This window comes from Diadema setosum, chromosome 8, assembly GCF_964275005.1.
Source record: "Diadema setosum chromosome 8, eeDiaSeto1, whole genome shotgun sequence".
Classification (NCBI taxonomy): domain Eukaryota; kingdom Metazoa; phylum Echinodermata; class Echinoidea; order Diadematoida; family Diadematidae; genus Diadema; species Diadema setosum.
This window is the reverse complement of record NC_092692.1, coordinates 850,976-872,368: the sequence shown is the minus strand read 5'-3', so window position 1 is coordinate 872,368 and position 21,393 is coordinate 850,976. Positions and strand designations below refer to the sequence as shown.

The window sequence follows — 21,393 nt, the reverse complement described above, 5'->3', positions numbered from 1 at the left end:
GGTACAATTTTAATTAAAAAAGAAAACAAAACTATTTAGGGGCCTACGAGTTCCTTTAGACTTTTATAGGAGTAGGAGAAAAATTTAATTAAAAAGGGAAAAAAACATCAAGCATGAAGTTAACATCAAGATAATTCAAACAAAGTACAGTGGAAATCAATTTGACATGATGTGCATGATGTGTCTATTCGAATTTGCAACAAATTATATAATATCAGCCCCCCCCCCCCCCACGGCGTTTTGGAGTATGAACAAATCTAAAAGCGGAAAATGGGGAAAAAGTCACAACACGGTGAACACTGCATGACTCCTTCGGGGTGGTAGGGGTGGGATGGGGATACCATTGACTTCTATCACCCCCATGTCTGCAGTCCCCACCCTGAACACACAACGTGCGGCCCCTGAATATCTGCCAAGGTTGTGGAAAGAAGAGATTCCATCACCTCCATCACAATGCCTGAGGTTCCTGCCATGCAAGGACCTCAGTGTGTATACCAGCTACTAAAGCGGGAACTCCCTGGTTCACGTACAGAAGATTCCTGCCACTCGGAGTATGCCGCGTTTGAGTCATAACAGAAAATATAAATTATTGTGTTCAGCATGAGTGCTGCAGTGAAAAGGTTACCCCAGCAGTAACCAACTGTTTTTAGTAAATGCAGCGTAAAGCTGTGCAATGTGTTTAGTTTTCAAGATAGTAATCTTTGTCAGACTTAACTGCAGCTACATGTAAATCCATGTTCTCAGTTCATGAAATGTCTTGTTGATATTTTCTTCTTATTTCCTTTTGAATGATGATGATGATGATAATAATAATGATGATAATAATAATAATAATAATGATGATATAATAATAATAATAATAGTAATAGTAATAGTAATAGTAATAGTAATAGTAATAATAACAATAAATAATCTTTTTAATCTTCATACAAGTATGCATCTTGCAAAGATCGTTTTCTTTATAGATGAATACAACCGTAAAAAAAGAAGAAGATAAAATCCAAATAATTAAATTTGAAAATAGTGAAAAGACATGCTCGTATTTACGGTGACACGACTGATCAAACTTTGTACCGCGACTATTACTCCGGTCTTATTTTCTCTAAGGACTTAGGGTTAGGGTTGGGTTGTGATATAGGTTTGGTTTAGTTCAATGAGAGGATTAGGATTAGGATTATGGTTACTAGTTTAAAAGGTGGGAATTCTTAGCGTGCATGATGAGCTTGCTGCTCGAGTACTAGTATCTTGAGAATGTATAGCGCAAGAGTAACTGCGAACGCCCGTAACGTTAACTAATAATAGTGGAGTGGTTGCGCGCGTGCCCGACTGGCGCGAGTAGTCTTGCGTTATTATTCGAATGTAAACTGTATGCAGAACGACGATCGAGCTGCCTTCGATAATAATCGCGTCGCGTTCCGTTACTCATGTACACTGCATGCTGTATGCTGTACTCGCGTACCACTCGTACTGAAACTATACATACGAATTAGAATCCAACTTGTTTTGCTTTGAAATAATAATTGCAATAAGGAAAGTGCGGACCATCGTCGCTTTCTTTGCTTGAGACGTCCGTATTTCCTGACTTTATAGCTTCCTCGTCGTGACTGTATTGTGAGAAACAAGCCCAGCCGTTGTCATCATTCAAACGTTCCCAGATTTTGTGGAGTGCTGAGCAGAGCCAGCGCTGGCAGCGGTGCAGTGTGAGCGCAGGGAGGTGGGAAGAGAGCGGTTGCGCGTCGGTCTACTGCACCCGATCGCCTCGGCTGGAGGACCATACCCGCTCCGCTGGCGTAGCGACGCCCAGTCGACAGTCCGGACTCTACACCTCAAACTTCTTCAACCGTGTGCTGTGCCGTAAATTTGCATTCATGATTCTCAAAACATTGCACGATTTCGTTGAGACATATTCACCGTCAGCATGAAGCAGAAAAACGTGAGAAGTCCGGAAAGTCCATTTCTTCCGCAAAAGAAGTTGACTGATAGGTAAGATCACGCTCCTTTTTAGAACCCCACTGACACCAATTGTTAGAATTAAATTCCACATTCTCAGTCATTATTATTTTTTTTTTTATTGATAGACCTATATGACAGTGGTCTGGTGATGACAGCTTGGATTAATTTTAAGGAAACCAAAAACCAAAGTCAAAGACAATTGTGGATTGAGTGAAAGCAGCAACATCAGTAGAGCACATCAATGAAAGTTTGAGGAAAATCAGACAATTGATGCAAAACTTAAAAAAAAATAATAACTTTTGCATCATTTAATTTTCCTCAAACTTTCACTGATGTGTTCTACTACTACTGGTACTTATGTTGCTGTTTTCACTCAATCCACATTGCTGTTTGGGTTTTGGTTTAAGAATGAAAACATGTTTTGTTTGTATTAACAATAGGGCTAGTTTTTTTATTTTTTTTTTTATTTACAGTGGCGGATCCAGGGAGGAGTGCGCCGGGTGCACCCCCCCCCCTTTTTATGCATAATATGGAAGTCTACATTCATATGTCACAGACTAACGGGTTGTGCTAGTTAAATTTAATTAAGTGGACAAGACTCGAAATGTCTACATTATGAAATATTCTAGGTTTGTAGAAGATCTTTATTTTGTTATCTTTATTTCTTCTTTTTACCTTCATTTTCTAAATAAAAAGAGAAATTCAGCTTTATATCAATTATCATAAAGAATACAAGCATAGTGATCATACAAGTGGCAGTGCAGTCGGTACAGTGCAGTGGTCTTGGTATCTTCGTCTTTGGTGAGTGCATATTGAGCCTGTACATGTACATGCTCTGAGCTTGTATTGTAAACAACACATTGTGTGTATATGCTGGCTACAGTGTGATGTCATGGCCCATGTTTTGAAGTTTATATTGTATACATTGTATGAAGGATTCAGTTTCTATTTCTGACCCTTTTTGTCGGATTAGTCAGGAGACACCATAGTTGTCCCAATCTTAGGCAGTGGTGACAGGATTTGCTCTGAAAGTTAGGAATTTCCCTTCCTCTGCAAGAAGAATTGAAGTGAGAATCAGCTACACAACTAACATTGAACAATGTTCTGTAATAAACTGCACTTTGGTACGCGTGTACATGGTTCAACTTACAGTAAGTAAATGTAGACTGCAGTCACAAGGTTTGAATCTTGATTTTGGATGACGACACCCAGGGTATCACAAATGGCTTCACCCCAGCATAAACAGTGGGCTTAGTTATTGTCTTTCTCCTTTTATCCTCTATTGATTACTGGAGCATGCAGTCTGGTGGGTATAATACAACTGGTAATCCCTGTGAGGAGGCTGTGCATTCTCGGGTCTTTATTGAAGGCAGTGTCTTACTACATTGATTATAATGGTTTCTATACTTTACGGGCTAGGGAATCACTTTAGAGGAGTAAAGTTATCATGTACCCTGGGCATCTCGTCTGTTTGTTGATTGTTCAGTTCACTGGCTGTGTTAATGGTCACTAGGATTCCATCCAAACAGTAGAAAAGCAAAAAGTTGAACGGTCATACTGTGGAGTCCAATTTGATGTGTTATAGAAAATGCTGTGTGTAAGATGGACCATTGGAAAAACTGCCAGTTATATGAGATATAGCCAGGAACATAGAATGCAATTAGGGATATGAATTGGAAAATAAATTGACAGATCAATGATTACATATTAGGTTCTGAGATTCTACTAATGCATCATGTGATGACACCTGCAGTGGAGATGACTATTGCTTGGTGATTGATGTGTATGTTATTGACTGTGTGAAGGGATACAAGAAAGCAACTACATTGATTCTGACTTTGATAATAACCAAGATCCATTTGCTTGCTATAGTCCCTGACATTTCTGATATCAACAACTTTTCATGTCGTAGTCTAAAGTTAGTCACATGATTAAGATGGCTTTGTATGGATACTGGAAGAGGATCCCGTCATTCACTGGACTGCAGAATTTTGACATTCATCCCAATTTGTTCCAGTCTGTTATTCATGTAATACAATATTTTGTATGCTTCTTGTGTTTTGTTTTGTTTTTGTTTCAACGTGCATTTGTGTGCTTTCCTTTCAGTTGACTGTAAACTGTTCAACTGATAAAGTTTGGGTTTTTTTTTTTTTTTTAAACTCATATCCAAGGTTAACCACTAGATAAACATTAATACAGTGTAGCTGATTTTATAACAATTATATGGCCTGACGTATGTGCTGATGGCGGCCATTTTTATTATGACATTTTAAAGGGTGTGTACAGTTCTGGTCGGATTTAGCTTTTAACGTTTTGCGAGACATTCAGAAACCACTCTATGAGATGTCAAAGAGCATGCAATCTAAAGGGTATCAAAAGTTTATTTGATGAAAATCGGTTTTGAAATGGCTGAGAAATCCAAAAACAAAGTGAAACAAAGAGATCCTAATAAAGTTGTGGCCTGTCGCCTTATATTATTATCACTTTTTTTGATATCTCAGCCATTTCAAAACCGATTTTCATCAAATCAACGTTGAATCCTTCGTAAAATCACATGCTCTTTCAAATTTCATATGAGGTTTCTCATTATCTCACTTAGAAATGTTCAAAACATAAATCCCTTACCTCAACCAGTACTGTACAGTCCCTTTAAATATACGCAAACTTGCATACAATTACAAAGTACTTTCCCAGTATGGGGTATATTGCAAATTTATTTATATAATTTGCTCTCATTGTCACTCCAGCACAGAGCTTAGAAACTTTTCTTGGCAGAAAAAAGCAGGTGCGTCAGTCACCAGTCAAAGCCTGCCTCGCTATCCATGTTTACCGATGTGCCCTGGGATGCGGTCAGTGGGTCAGTGTGTTACTGTCACATATTGTCATTTTTGGTGTGAAGAAAGGATTATGGTCTAGGGTACAGTATTGTGTGTGTGATTGAAATGTTTTTACCCCAAGATGGATGGGGACTTTTGTGTGTCATGAAAGTCTCTTGATATACTCTGCAGTTGAAAAAAACAACAACAACAACTCAACCTTGCAACAATAAATAATCTCTGTTGACAGAAATGTCAGCAGAGATTGATATACTTACAGTTGGTTTCCTTTTGAAAGGATTACCGTATGTTCTGGTATGAAGACTGAAGCATGGTGAGGAAACCCTAAATCTACATCAAGAGTTGTCAATATGTACAAGGATGATTCCTTTGTGTCTCATGTGTGAAATCTTATGTTTGTTGAGTCTGGGCCACTGAAGGTATAAATGCACTATCCCTCTAGAGAAAGATGTCTTTTTGAGCTCTGTAGATTCTATCATAGGATTTCCCTGGCCCTGCACAGGTCTTTGTAACAAAGTGGTAGAGTGTATGTGATAGGATGATGTGTGGTACAGTGTATTTGATGATATCTTCATATAATGCCAGTGAGTGAAATACGTCACGTATGTTGACTAACCACATACGACCTCAAGTTGCGTCGCGGTGTGATGTCATTTCCTCATAATCGGCTAGCTTCCTTGGTAACGTTCAGTATCCTCATTAGGGAGAAAGTACAGTTAGTTTGCAGTTATTTCTACACTGACATGTGCTTTATGAGGCAGACTATTGACTCTCTAAGATAAGACTGAGTGAATAACACTGTCTGTATTAAGCATATTGTTCATTCAATTTTGAAAAGTCATCGCCACAAGTGATTTGATGTCCAGTTTACCTTTGGGAGCAGTGATTTAAAAAATGTTCAAGATATCACATTTGATGCATGTGTAGGTTTGTTGCGTCACAAAACATCCTACCATTTAAAATTTTCAAAATATAAGGAGATATTAGCATTTTTCTCAATAAACCATAACTGTGAGATGGTTTAGTCTGGAAGCATTCTTATCATAACTATTGTTCGTTCACATTTTGTGTATGAATTAACATCGATTAAGTTATACGGATTCAATTTTTACAGTGGTTGTTTCTATCCCTATCTCACATTTTAGAACTATTTTAAAGCACTAATGCTGGGTTTCTGTTTCATCTGCAAATGGTAAATTGTGTCTTTAATTTTGTTCCCAGTCAGTAGTAATGCCTTACCTGTTGCAGATTATGGCAGCCGTACATTACCTGTGTGTGTGTCATAATCACATGATTTGCAATGTCTCACTTGATTGTCACAATAATTCATGCATAGGAATAACCATGGACCTACTTCGTTGTAGGTCCATGGAATAACTCACTTCAATCGGATTATAAAATAGTATTAAGATCTCTTGAAGATTTTGCACATCCTAGATTATATCACAAGCAGTTGATCCCGTGGAATTTCAGTGTTTGTTTATGAGCACGCATATTACAGATCTGTTCAGGTAGCCCAACGGAATTGATAATGTTTATTTTAAACAAATTTTCAGAACCATTCTTTTAGTTTCTGTTTTATATTTCATTTTGAAGAAAAGTTATATTTTTACAAGCCTCTTTTGGCCGGAATTGCCTCCTACGGTACATCTCAAAGAAGACACAGACAAAATATCAAAATATTGATAAAATGTATACAGATTTGTGTCTGTTGTTGGCTGTTCAGTGAAAGCTTTGCTGATTCATGTAAAAGGAAGGACTGTCTAGAGGGTTCCCAAGGTGACTGCACAGTGTGTATTCCTGATCCTTGCCCCATCATTATGTTTTAAAGGTTCCATACAATCCCTGTACCGACAATCCTCTCCTTTTCACCAACTATTGATATTATAAATGATAATGACACCCCCATCAATAGCTCAAGCTACATGTGTTCATGGGCTTACACTGTAGCTGTGAAAGCAGACCTATTCTCAGAGCTTTCTTCTTCCAATTTCTGTATGGGCCCCATATCATAAAAATAGGTGTAAACATCATACCAGTTAGGAAAACAATTGAAGTTGTCACAGTTTATTACTCCCCAAATTAGAATACTTTACAGCTGATTAGTCATTGTCTAGCTGTATGCGTGTTTATCATTGTATTTGTGATGTATTGATCCATGATATACACAGTGTACATGTGCATGTATTATACAATGTACATTGCTCAATGAAAGATAACACTAAAATGTCCCCTTTTCCAGAAATAATAACATTTAGCTTCTGTGGCAACAGTTACAGTACTCTAGTCTATAGGTATTTAATAGCATTTTAAACCAAGTCATCACCTCGTAGAAGGTAGAAGTGTGCAAAGAGGCATTTGAGAAGCCAGGGATGTCTTACAGTTGAACGATGACTGTACAATGTTAAAGACCTGTAATTAGAGGTGTATGTGGACTCCTGAGTGTGCCACAAAACCTGCCAGCTAACAGGATGGAATGATTTGCCACTCTAGGAGGATGCTACACTCTCCCTGTAATAAATCCTTCAGATTGTTTATATCCTAACTGGCTCTCCATGTAACAGAAATGAGTGTCAAGTGGATTAGGATGGTGTAGTATGTGTAATGTGAACCGTCTTCCAGTGTACAAATGTTATAATGAGAATGGCATACAAACATACAGACCTGTTCATCCTGTGAAGTCATGTATTGAAATATACCCTACTAAAAGTTTGATAGTGACATGTTGTTCTCTGTATTAGAAGGTAGATGATTCCTGATTCATAAGCAAGTTGTTACAGACTGTATCATATCAAATACACACATCATGAATTTAAAGCCTCACAGAAATAGTTTCAAAAAAAAAAAAAAAGGGGAAAAAACGGGGGAGGGAGATTTGGTGATTGGCTGATCTACCTTTTCTGCTACATGGTAGACAACTGCTGATTTGATTAGAAATATTCTTAATCTGAACATCAGGGAAAATTATCTTTTGATATGTATGATAATGTATGAATATACAAGTGTAGATAGTCCAACTCAGTATCTGGCAGGAAAAGGTTAATATCAAATGTCTGTACTAAGAGTCAAATTTTGTGCAGTTTTAGAAAAAGACAAATTATAGTGCAGAGGTACAATGTATACTTCCAATGTGATGGCAGAAGAATTAGTAGTGTTCTAATTCAGGTTTTTATGTAGGTCCTACATTATTTGCCACAAAAGTACAGATGTATCTCATTCATATTTTCAGATGTACACATACTGAATGAAAGAGAGAGAAAGGTACAGTATGTGTGCTTTTCGTAAAAAGTATTCTGTGCTAATAGAACTGTGGAGGGTGAGCAGTGGCAAACATAGGAAGTTCAAACATTTCAGAGAGTATTTGCTTTGTGAAGACCTGGCAAGGTGTGCCAGTTAATCTAACCAATAGACAATACAGATAACGTTCCATTTCAAATGATGCAGCAGCCTACTGAACAGACACAGTGTGTGGACAGTGATGCGTGAAATGTGTTGGCAATACTATGATAGCGTCGTTTGCCAATTGCATTAATGACCCAGTTTGAGTGCTAGCGTTCTATGACATGTAAAATACCAACAAGTACAACGTGTAGGTCCTACATAGTTTGGTGCTTGAATTGAAGGGGCTGAAAGAGATTATAATTATGTGTTTGTTTAGTATTTTCCGGCACTATTTTGTTGTTGAACTTGTTGTTGTTGTTGGGTTTTTATGCCTCCGCCATGAAGTGGTGCCGGAGGCATTATGTTTTCGGGTTGTCCGTCCGTCCGTACGTACGTCCGTACGTCCGTACGTCCGTCCGCTTTCGTTTACGCGATAACTTGAGTAATATTTACTGGAATTTTACCAAACTTGGTCCAAGTATGAAGTATGATGGGGCAACGATTTGATAAGATTTTGGGTGAAATCGGCTAAAGGTCAAAGGTCAAAGGTCAAGGTCAAATCATGAGATTGTATCCGTTTACGCGATAACTCAAGACTGTATGGAGCAAATTTCACCAAACTTTGTTGGAGGATGATGTATGATGGGACAATTACTTGATTAGTTTTTCAGTGAAATCGGACAGAGGTCAAAGATCAAAGATCAAGGTCAAATCCTAAAATTTATCTGTTTATGTGATAACTCAAAACTGGATGAAGCAGCTGTCACCAAACTTGGTCCAAGGATGATGTATGATGGGACAATTAGTTGAGTAGATTCTAGTGACATTGACAAGAGGTCAAAGGTCAAAAGGTCAAGGTCAAATGCTAAAAATGTTGCTATTTCCCCCATATCTATGCAATGCCCGCAGTTATTTTCTTGAAACTTATAGTGTAGACATGTACTACTGCGTAAGGATTCTCCAGAGAGAGTTTCATGTCATAAGGTAAAAGGTCAAAAGGTCAAAGGTTAGGTGGAAATGTTGCAATATCACTTTTCTCGCAAATGGTTCAATGTATCTTCATGGAACATGGTACATATGCATGTACTGACTGGCAGGGATTATCTAGGGAATTTAGGGGTCATGGGTCAATGGCCAGGGGTTCAAAGGTCAAGGTCAACTCCTCAAAATGTTACTACTGTATTTCCCTCATACATGTATACTAGTATATGCAATGATTGCATTATTAGTTTTAAAAGTGTTTAATATATGTACATGTATTACTTGATGGAGATTCTCTTGGAAATTTCCAGCCAGAAGGTCAAAGGTCAAAGGTTAAGGGTCAAAGGTTAGGTTTAAATGAAAAAAAAAATTGTACTGTAATTACACTCTTTCTTCATACCTTGAAAATTATACTCAATGCATAAACTTATAATAAGGTCGGTCAGAAGTCTAGTAAAAATTTTCAATTCCCCAAATATGTGTACCTGCACTCTTTAATAGACAATTATAGCAAACCCAGTTCGTGGAAAGTAAACATTCAAGATATTTCTGACAAACCTGTTATTTTGATATTTTGCCAGTTATGTGAAACTGTCATCACACATTGTCAAGACATTGTACTATACACCTATTGGGAGAATCATGCATTATGGCGGAGGCATCAGTCGCCGTAGCGACATTTCTAGTTCTTTTTTTGGCTTGTATTCACTCAATTGGGAGTAGTGGGTCATTTAACAGTAATATTTATTGAAGTAGGCCTATTTAAGTACTGACGCTGTCGATTGTTCCCTGCAAAGTGTGTAAAAACTTTTTTCTTCCTCAGATGAGAGACCATAAATACCTAAAAGGGAGATAAGTATTGTGTCAATTGAGTATAATAGACTGCATGTTGGTAAAAGTTGAGTGAAAACTTATTGTAATTCATGAGATTAGTCTGCTCCGAACATTTGGCCAACTCAAATGGTCATTGAGATCATGTGACTGTGATTAGGTCTACAGTTGAGTGCTAGATAACCCCGTCAATACTTTTTCATTAAAGTTAGATGTGTCACACCATCTAAGATATAGATTATGTTCATCCGTGCATACTGATAAAGAATGGTATGTTGGCATGAATATGAAAACAAATTGGATCTTTATGCTAGCGGTTTTCATGTTGTTGTTGTTGGTTTTTTTTTTTTTAGGGGGGTGGAGATTTGATTGAGGCCCTATTTTTCTTGGATTTGTTTATTTGTTTGTCTTTTTTGCTTTAGTTTTCAGCCATTATACTTGTGAGCATATACTTTAAAGGGATCGTATAGTTTTGGTTGAGACCTGATTTCAGGTTTCTAACATTTTTTTTTTGGTGAGATAATGAGAAACCTCCTATGAAATATGAAAGAGCATGTAATTCCATGAGGAATTCAACGTTTATTTGATGAAAATTGGTTTTGAAATGGCTGAGATATCCAAAACAGAGCGATTCTAATAAAGTGTGTTACCCACCTTTTATTACGATCGATTTTGTTTTACTTTGTTTTTGGATGTTTCAGTCTTTCCAGATCTGATTTTCATCAAATAAACTTTGAATTCCTCTTGAAATGGTATGCTCTGTACTATTTCATAAGTGTTTTCTTTGTATATCTCGCAAAAAGGTAAAAGGTGGGGTTAAGATAGTAGTGTTCTGAAAATAGAAAGAAAAGTCAAAATCCATTTTGACTTTTAGTTGCCAGATAAGGCCACCAAAATATGAATTTGGTGGCCCGAAATCAATTTTTAGTGGCCCTGATGTGCCACTGGGCTACCGCTAATGTCGAGTCCTTAGCTCTAGAGATTGTTGGCAATGTGTGTTCCATCTCTTCACAGTGAGAAATGATAACCGATGTTCAGAGTGTACAGTACTTCTTGCCTCCTTAGAATGTTTACAATGTAGTAGACTGGTAGCTTCCTAATAACTTCTGTTGATAGAACAAGGACAGACAACATTTAAAGTGGCGATTGATAGGTCAAGGCGGTTGGTTTTTACAACATTGGTATTGTCTAAACACATACCAACTTGTATCTTCCTTCAATGATGATAACAGTCTGGACTGTGTAGGTCTTTCAAGGTCCTCATGGTTCACATCACATGGTACCTACAGTACCAGCATCACAGTTAGGTTAGCTGTCTTGACACTCATGATCTGTTAAATACAATGTGTAATCAGTTCATTCCATACTGTTCAGGAGGCTAGCTGTTCCCTGTAGTATGCGTCACAGCATGGCTTCACCTGTCTCAGTCTTGGTGTCAAGTATATAAAAGTTATCTAACCTATGTTGTAGAATGGGAATTACTATGTGAAAATGCACTTCTCCTTGATACAAAGAGTGTGCCAAGTGATTTAAAGTAATATCAGCTGCCAGAGGCATCATGATGAAAGTGAATTGTAGCAATAATATCATTGATAATGGATAATCATTTTACACCTACAAGTATGCTTGATAGTCTCTGCAGAAAAGAACCAGGTACAAATAGGTCTACTATATTACATAGGCCTAAATGTATATTAAAACGGCATCATGCTTTGTGGATACTAATAGATTTCAATTTCAATTCAATTCAATTCACTTTATTGATAATCATAAAAATAGAATGTAGAGTAAAATGTGTCGGGGAGTTCACAAAGAAAGCCAAAGGCTTAAGACAAGTGATCCCCTTTGTAGAGTTTGATACATAAAGAATATACATGCAAATGCAGATTCAGAGTTCATTCAGATGACTTAATGACAGTTACAGATAACATAGACAAATAAGATGAAATAAAAGACATATGCTACTACATTACACAAATAAAACAAACAAACAGAACAAGACTAAAACAAAGATGGACTGATACAATTCAATAGGCATTTAAAAGATATTGTCTATATCTAGACTTAAAGCACTTTGAGTGGATACATTCTTAAAAATTGAATCCAAATCATTCCAAAACTTAGCACTTTAATATATAAAGATAGAATTTTTTTGCTTTATGCTCAAGCGACAAAATGGCAACACAGTGTTATCCTTATTTCGAGTTTCAATGTTGTGTAATGCACAATTCAGTGTAAAACAACCATAAAAAATATCAGGTAAAATTTCATTCGAGTATTTATACATGTATAAAAAGATCAAGTTTGACGGAGACACTGTCAGACAGTGTGAGAGTATTCAATTTTTTGAAAAGTGGAGCGGTGTGGTCAAGAGAGTTGGCGTTTGAACAAATTCGAATTGCTTTTTTCTGTAAAACAAATAAACGACACAAATTAGTTAGGCTGGTTCCAGACCATACAAGACTACAGTAATCAAAATGAGGCAAGATATCCAAGGAAAAAAAAAAAATTGTAAGGTCATAAATCAAGAGTCGGTCCTTAGTTCTACATGCCAGTAATACAAATAGAAATGCTGTATAATTATACATTGATTGTCATCATGGGATTTTCACATTTTGCTCTTCCCAGCCACATTATAAAAGTACCTGCCTTTGCTCTGTCGATGCACACTATGTTGTCTATCATTGAAATGTAAAATGATATGTGCAACCTCAAGGCAGTGGACTCCTGAGCCGTTTTCTCCCAGGCACACTGAAGAAAGTATTGTCCCATATTCATAAACATTGTCTGCCATTATGAAAGGGATGCTTATGATGTTTTGCTTTTTGAAATCATAAACACATTCAGTTTTTGATGAAAGTGAAATGATAGAAAATGCCACTGACACTTTGCAGAGCTCTTTCTTGAGGTGTGGTATATAGATCAGAAGAGGAAGCATTCAGCTATAAATACTTTCAGGAAGTCAAGCAGCATGTGAGGCTAGCAATCTTGATTGTCGAGAAACAATCAAGCATGAAACCCATTCCGGATGAGAGAGAATCTTATTTGCCGAGGGCATGACAGTGATCAATAATTCTTGATAAGAGTGTCTAGTTTAAAGCCCACTTCACCCTTACTCTCATCCAAGGAGGAAGCCATGTCCAGGCTACAGACAAGGAAGGCATTGCCAATTCCATGCTACATGTATTTTTGATCTCATTTGAGCTCACTTTATAAGGTCGAGGGATATATTCCCATGCATTTCATGTATGGGATACATTGTACCAAAGCTGGGAATAATTTTCCTGGTATCGCATAGCAATTTGCTATGCATTTTGGTGTGACTGCTATACAAAATGTAATATGCATAGCAGATTCAAATACATAGACTTGTATGACCATTCTGTTGAAAATGTATGTCCATCGACAAAAATTGCTTATAGATTCAATTTTGAGAAGGAAAATTATTCACTGCAAAGAGCTGCTCTTTGATTACACTGAATATTAGCTATCAGTTCTGTTTAATTCTGTTCAGGGAGGAATTTCATTCATGAAATGTTTTGTCAGCAAATTTGTCAACAAAAAAAAATCAGACAATGCGTTTCATGAAATGCCCCGCGAAGCATGGCGCATGTCAAGAAGGAAAATGACACGTGAAATTGTTTAATATACATGTATCAGAACATGCTGTGTATGTGATATGTTGACATTAGTTGGTATGATCAAGGAGCTACAAGAGTAGCTCCATGGTATGATGTACAACTGTATTTTCTAATACATGTATGTTCATGCACTGTCAAGAGACTGAGTTATCATGGCTGTTATGATTGATTGAGCACCAATATGTGCACATGCTTCCCGCAGTCTGTGTGTCTTTCACAAATCTCTGCAAACACACTCTCAACAAGTGAAAAAGTATGAAATTTAAACAGGATGAAATGTTGAGTGCAAGAAGGGCCTTCATGGGTGGCTAATTTTTAGCATGAATTCATTGTGCTTTTCTTGAGAAGATATCCAAATCATTGGCCTGTATCTTGAAAATGCAGGAGTTCTCACCCCCTAGGTTTGATATTGACTTAATAATGAGTGTGTTATCTTGTTTTTGTGTGAATTGATCCATGAATGATTGCTCTAAGGGTACATTTATCATGTAACCTTTTTGAGTATAAAATAAAGATAAATGGAAGCATTTGTACTTTGAGAATAGTTTCTGTAATGTCAACCATTGCTCAAACTCAAATTATGATAAAGCATTTTTTTTTAGACAGGAATAAAGTCTGAGAGTTACCAATTGATCATTTAATGTTTAATCAGCCTGCTGACTCTTTCATTTGACACTGCTAGCCATGTATGCCATAATGATTTTCCGGAGTATCATTTGAGTGTATGCACTGTACTTGCTGCTATCACAACATATTGATCTTGATATAATATTTGAATGTACTTGGCAATGTGGATACATTCGTGTATTCAACTATTGTGCATGGGTGTGGGGATGAATAGCTGAGGATATGTCAGGAATGCAGCTCTGTAGATTGTGAGTCATGGAGATACTGTTTGCCCTGTGGATTATTAAACCCAAAATGTTTGCCCAATACATATTGTCTGTGGCCAAATTGACTCTTTGCCAGTGAACCCCATATGGGCTATAATCATGCTTTATTGTTGACATGATTCACTGGCTTTAAAAGCAAGTGTGCTGTAAATTGAATTACACACTATCAAACTATTGGCATACCACTTGATGATTTTAAAACAAACAAATAAACATATTTAGTAAGTCTGTAGTTTTGTGAATGAATCTTAAAGACCTGCTAGGATGGGGATACCGTAGGATGGGAAGGCTAGCCTGGCTCAGATATACATGTATTTGAAAATCCCTGTAATGAATTGCGTGCAACTGATCTCTGTGTAGGTACACACACAGCCAAAGAATCTGGATTGGAGTCGACTGTCTTTGGTTAGCGTAATTTGATGCACATATTCGCTGAGCGGTGTTATTCGTGGTTTTCGAATGTACCCCAGTGGACAGGTAATGAATCAGGCCACCCATGAACCCCCATGCTACAGGGTCTTTAGCTGTGGAAATGGAAGCCAGTTCATAAGGGAAAGAAGAGATCCATTTCTGTAATAAAAAAACAGATAGTATTTGTCAGATTACCCTCATGTGTATGCATAGTTATGAGATAAATGATATAATGATTAGTAATCATAATGAATGATACTTACAAATTTGTAGAATTATTGAAGAATAATCTTTATGAGAAGTTGAAAGTACTTATTTAAATGTCAAGTCTGTGGAGAGACTTGAATGGTTACGTATGGAAAGTGCCCCAAAGCATCACAAGATTTCAAACCTAGAATCAAAGTGTTCTTCTGTGGAATTCATGTCAGTGAAACACACTCAAATACAAACTCAGTGTATGCAAGTACTGTAACTGAAGCTATTGAAGCCAGTTCATAAGGGAAAGAAGAGATCCATTTCTGTAATAAAAAAACAGATAGTATTTGTCAGATTACCCTCATGTGTATGCATAGTTATGAAATAAATGATATAATGATTAGTAATCATAATGAATGATACTTACAAATTTGTAGAATTATTGAAGAATAATCTTTATGAGAAGTTGAAAGTACTTATTTAAATGTCAAGTCTGTGGAGAGACTTGAATGGTTACGTATGGAAAGTGCCCCAAAGCATCACAAGATTTCAAACCTAGAATCAAAGTGTTCTTCTGTGGAATTCATGTCAGTGAAACACACTCAAATACAAACTCAGTGTATGCAAGTACTGTAACTGAAGCTATTATTTCATTTTGTAAATGAAAATATATAAACCTGGCAAACATAAATAACCTAAGATATTCTTTGTAAATGAAAAAATGATTTCATATTACATCATCTTTCACACTAATAATTGGGAGTATAACCCGGTCATTGGTGCTCAGAGTTTGCTTGTTGGGGCTAGGGCACTCCATATCATTGCTTGAACAATATATCAACCTCAATAGTTTACTGAACAAGTATTCATCATGTAGAATTATGTAAATATTTGTAACTACACCTAAATCAAAGGATTTAATTATCAGAATTGTGCGTACACAAGTACTAAAAGTCCTTAGATGTTCTGCAGTAATATGATAATGTTGTGAATTTCAATCTGTTGTTTGCAGAAAAAAAGAATGATGGTCTTTAGCACCAACAACATTTCCATTTTTTTGTCAGATAAGAGAATTCCTGAGGCAGCCATGAAAGTGACTCTTACACTGTACTTCTTTGCTCGAGTCCACAATATTAGGATTGCTTCATGACAAGCACAAACCAGTCAATACCCCGTCTCTACCCAGTTTTTATCATGAATATCATTGATTCTCCTTCATCATGGAAATTAAATGCATACAAACCTAAGAGCACTGTAGTGTGTACCTTGAGCAATTTATCAGGAAACTGAAATTAAATCGAGTAATGATGTGACTGTCATACTGTCAGAATTCTCTGTTTCTCTCTGAGGCAGTCCAATGTTTACATAATGAACTAATCAAGTGACGAGCTGCAAAGAGCTGTAATGAATCTTGAAGTGCTGACAGTGAGTATGATGAGATACCAGCTAGTCTGCTCTCTCAGTCATTGCTGTTGGTGTCGTTGCTTTCTTTGATCATCTGGTAGGCATATTCAAAGGCCATTTACACGGGTTGATACACTTGACATTCAAACCTATTGTTCTACCACCTATGGACCTACAGTAGTGCTCTCAGCAACCATTTCGCATCTATTGGCTACAAGAACTCATAGCTTGAAGCAAGATTTGTTTGTTCTCACTGGAGGAAAATTATATATGTATTAAATGTCTTGCACATCCATTATACATTGTAGCAGCACACATACATATAGTATTGCTTTTCATTTTCTCACGGAAAGAGCTTGCCTGGGGCTTGCCTGATCAGAAAGAAAAGAAAAAAGTATTTTGGAAGGGTTACTATTGAATATGACAGGTACATTGAATATCATAACTCATGTTTGCTCTGTTTGCTATGTCCCAGTTGGTATTGACCAATAGTAATGCCTGGTCTTTGTCTTTAACAGGTCCTGCCAATCAGAAGTTTCGACACTTAAGTTCTAATACTAGCAGGAAACTGCCTGTCTGTGTGTCTGTCTTTGTCTCTCTCAGCCTCTAGTACCCAATGTGGAGATAAGAGGTCAAAGTGTACTTCCTGTGCCGATTTCCTGCTTCAGTCACTACAGAGCAACAGGATGTAGAAATTGTAGTTAATTGTGAGTTTGGATGAAGGACATCAACTCTCTCTCTTCTCTCTAGGCTTATTGACTAAACTCTGAACGTTTCAACTTTTTAAAGCATCCTTATATTGAGTTTAGTTCAAACCAAGTTGACCTCTCTGTCACCATATTGTATACTGCTATGCTATGAAAAACATAGATCTTTAAAACTTCAGGTGTAGCGAAGACATGAAATTGATGTACAGCTGTACTGTAGTACTATCAAAAATTCTTAAAAGAATTTCATGTTTATATGCAGCATATTTAAGCTTAAAGTATCAAAAGCAGGATCAAACTGGATGGTAATTCTAAACCAGGAAAATACATCTGCCTCTAGCAATTGAGAGACTCGCTCGCTCATTTTTTTTTTTTTTTTTTTACTTCCCTCCTAGATGGATGACTTTCACTCATTTCTATGTTTCTGATACGGTATGTGCCACTTGCGAAGACAACTGTTCAGACTAAACTACTTCCTGTTGTGCTTGTAATATTTGTTAGAGCCAGCTTTCAAGAACGGTAGTTAATGTTCCTTCAGTGTGAATCATGCAATGTAAAGGAGAGAGGGAAATGTAGTGACGATCAGCAAAGCTTAGCGTAGAGCTTCCTTCATACGGAGCTGATTAGCCACAAAGGTAGTGGTTCCTATGAGGAAGTGCCAGTGTGAGCGGCGCACAGTGCAGTTGCATTTTTCAAATACGTGTGGTGCTACAGTACTGGTAACTATTAGCGTGGGACTGTATCGAGGGTTGTTTATCGGGCAAGCTCTGAGGAGAAATTACAGTTTTCCGTCTGTGAATTTCATTATGATGCAAGACCTGTCCCTGTGAAATTGAGATGTTCCTGTCCACATGGAAGTGACCGATCCTAAGAGCAGTGGGAAGGGGTGAGTAATGATTATTTGACCCCTCCCACTTATGCCTTTGGCCGGGTCCTGGGTCGGGTCAGGCATTTATTAGTAGTGCAGGGGCAGCACGTGGCAGGGAATATGCTATGAATCGTGCTTTCCTGGTTGGCTTGCTGTGCATCGTGTGCCACTGTAGCTTTGGGAAATTCAGCATTAATTGCCCTTTATTCCAATGACTATATCAATTTCTTTTTTCTTCCCCTTTAACTACTTGTATGTTGAGAAGATATGAAGATTCAAGATGCAGCAATACAGATGTACATGAAATTGGATGTTATTGTTAGAGTTGTGTTGGTGAGGTGGATACAGAGAAATCATTACTTCACTATCCAAATAACCAAAAATTTGATGTTTGAATTTTAGATACAATATTCCAGAACTTACCATATTAAGCCATTCTCAGTTCTCATTCTCATATTCACATTTATTTGGTCCTTGAAGTATACTTGGTCTTTGCCTGTGATTTCAGACGGAACTTTTGGAACCAAATTTAGCCAATCTCTCTCACACTGGATTTTGTTTCCCTAGCTCATGTGTATGTCTGAGCATTGATGAACTGTTTTTGCAAGTTTTGTTTTGTTGTTGTTGTTTTATTTTAATAGTCCATGGGATAACTTTGAACTTTAAAGCAAGTCATGGGTTTCCCTTAAACTGCCTTTGTGATTTGGAGCTATACAATATTTATGTAAATACTGGCTGGCAGTGAATGTTATACTAGGGACTTATTGCATGAATCAGGGGCCAACGTTGCAAGAATTAAAAATGAGTACAATATTGGCCTTAACTAGAAAAAAAAAAAAATTCCCTGGTATTCCCTTCAAATAAAGCCATCCAATATAATCATTCTTATCTATGTTTAATCATTTATCAAGAGAAGGCATAAACAGCTGTAAAAAAAAAAAAAAAAAAAAAAAAAAAAAACCACACACAGACGTTACACACAGTGCAGGCCAAGAATTAGACTGCACTAAATTGTGACTTACACTTAAAGCAAGAGTCTGCGTACTTGTAGCATGAGTTTGCACGTTTCGCGGCATAGCAAGCGTATGCATGTTTGCGCAACAGATGAGGCAAAATACGGTGTGACATATCATTATGATAGCCTACGGGGAATTATACATTTGTAGTAGCCCACGTGATGCATTGAATGTGCTCTGATATTGCACACGATGCAAATCAAGCAAACAAAAATATGTCCTGCTAGTGCCTCATCTAGTAAGATATCTTTGTTGTTACTCTCTTTTGTAATGTTGCAGAGAAGCAGTCAGCATAATGATAAACTAAAGAAGAAGTAACCAGCCTTGGATTTGAACCTATCATGTATTTCTTACAGGGTAGCAGTACTACTTGTCTGAAGTTAATAGTGTAGTTTGAGTCAGGCAAACAGGATGAACGAGGAACAGGTTGCTAGTTAATGCCACTCCCTCTTCTCATTTTGAACTTATGTGGTTTATGAATTTTATATCTATAGGAAATTGTATTAAGTGAAAAAAGGATCATGTTTCTAGTGAATTTGCTTTAATGTGTGTATTGATAAATGCGGTGGAGGAGTGACAGCAAAAACACTCATTGATAAATCATTACTCTCTGTACAAACTGATGAATAATTTCCAATTTCCAGCAGTATGAAATTTGTGTTAACAATAACATTGGCTATTATTCATACTAGAAAATTGCATTCACAAACCCCAGTGTGTTTGCATAAAATGTGTGTGTGAGTGTGTGTGTGTGTGTGTGTGTGTGTGTGTGTGTATACGCGCACGTGTGCACATTAATGAGAGACAGACAGACAGAAGGCCTGGGGAGGAGATATATTGATGATGAATAAAAAAGAAAAGGAGGGAATGAGATTGAGTGGGCGTGGGGGGGGGGGGTGGCTGACTGACCTTTGCCCTTTCAATTCCCCTGAAATCCCATAATCCTTGGACTCAACCAGAGGAGAACATATTCCATCTACATACAATCATTGGTATGCATGCAACCACTCCCTGAATGTGGCACCCTTCATATATCATGTCTGGGCAGACATTTCCAATCACATTTTCTGTCTCTAGACCCGTCTACATCTTGACCTTTCTAAACTTGAAGTCAAGTTGGAGACGTAATTTCTTTCCAAATTTTTAAACAAGGGTAAATGATTTTTCAAAGTGGAAATTTTTCAAAATTTGTGCTCAACTGAAATATATGAATATCACGTAAGATAAGAAGCATAGATACACAAAATTGTAAACTATTAATGAGAGTACTCTGCTTCAATGACAGTGGCCTACAGCAAAGAAAATAAAATTGAATTTGTGCTTAAGTTTTCACGTGTACAGTTTCGATAGATTGTCAACATGTGTGTGAATTTTGACCTAGATTGCTTTTCGTTTACGATGTTCTTGAAATGATGAATGCATAATGTTCTAAGGAGAGATATCATGCATACCTTGAAAATGTGTATTTTTCCTGTATGAGATATTCTGTTGTGTTTTTTTTCATAGTCTGAATTGTCCTTCTATATTTGATATTCAAATGATAAAAAGTTGTCATGACCTGTATCATGGTGTACAGTAATCAGTCAATAACCAATGTATCTTCTAATCATGTAACGTGAATATTTCTTTTTATTTACAGTCCTCAACTGAAGTTCAAACGCCCAGAAGAAACAGAAGAGTGGCTTCTATCAAGGTAAAGATATTATAAGATAATAAATGATGCATGATTTTGAAAGGCATTATTATTGTTATACATGTATTATATGCATGACAAATGGTTAATACAATAATCCTAGTGCAGTTTAAGGCCGTATACAAAATGTAAATGATGTAAAAGTGTTTGATGGCTAATTATGCATGAAATGTATTCCATATGAAATCTGAAAATGGAATGGTGCATGGCAAATCATGCCCCACTTGTTAGTAAGCCTATAGTAAACAGTGAGCCCTTGGATGCAGGAATGTAGTACCTGGTTTAATATTGCATGACCGTGCACTTTAATGACAACAGTGATTTCTGTGATCAATGCGTAAATGCATCAGTGTCATTAATTCCTATCTGGGCTTATTTTAAAGAAATCCTTTGGATTGGTTGAAAGGCGTTTTCTGCAGTAGTGGTATTGTATAAGCTGTTATTTTCGCGAGGGTTTAATTTTTGTGAATTTCGTGAATCACAGTTGGATCGTGAAGTTAACAGCACGCGAAAATGTCACCATGCGCTGTGGTAATAGCGCATTTACGATAGCGTCAGTGTCAATTTGTGAAAACAACATCT

The 21,393-nt window shown here is 37.0% G+C and overlaps 1 protein-coding gene across 1 annotated transcript in view; it reads left to right on the top strand.

Annotated features, from left to right (window-relative positions):
* Window positions 1-1,862: 1,862 nt before the first annotated feature.
* LOC140231684 (uncharacterized) overlaps window positions 1,863-21,393 on the top strand; it is a 43,165-nt gene continuing 23,634 nt past the window's right edge. The window contains exons 1-2 of the mRNA XM_072311837.1: window positions 1,863-1,983; window positions 20,758-20,811. Of these exons, the coding sequence (XP_072167938.1) occupies window positions 1,919-1,983; window positions 20,758-20,811 (119 nt within the window). The 5' untranslated portion in view covers window positions 1,863-1,918. The remainder of the gene's footprint in view (window positions 1,984-20,757; window positions 20,812-21,393) is intronic.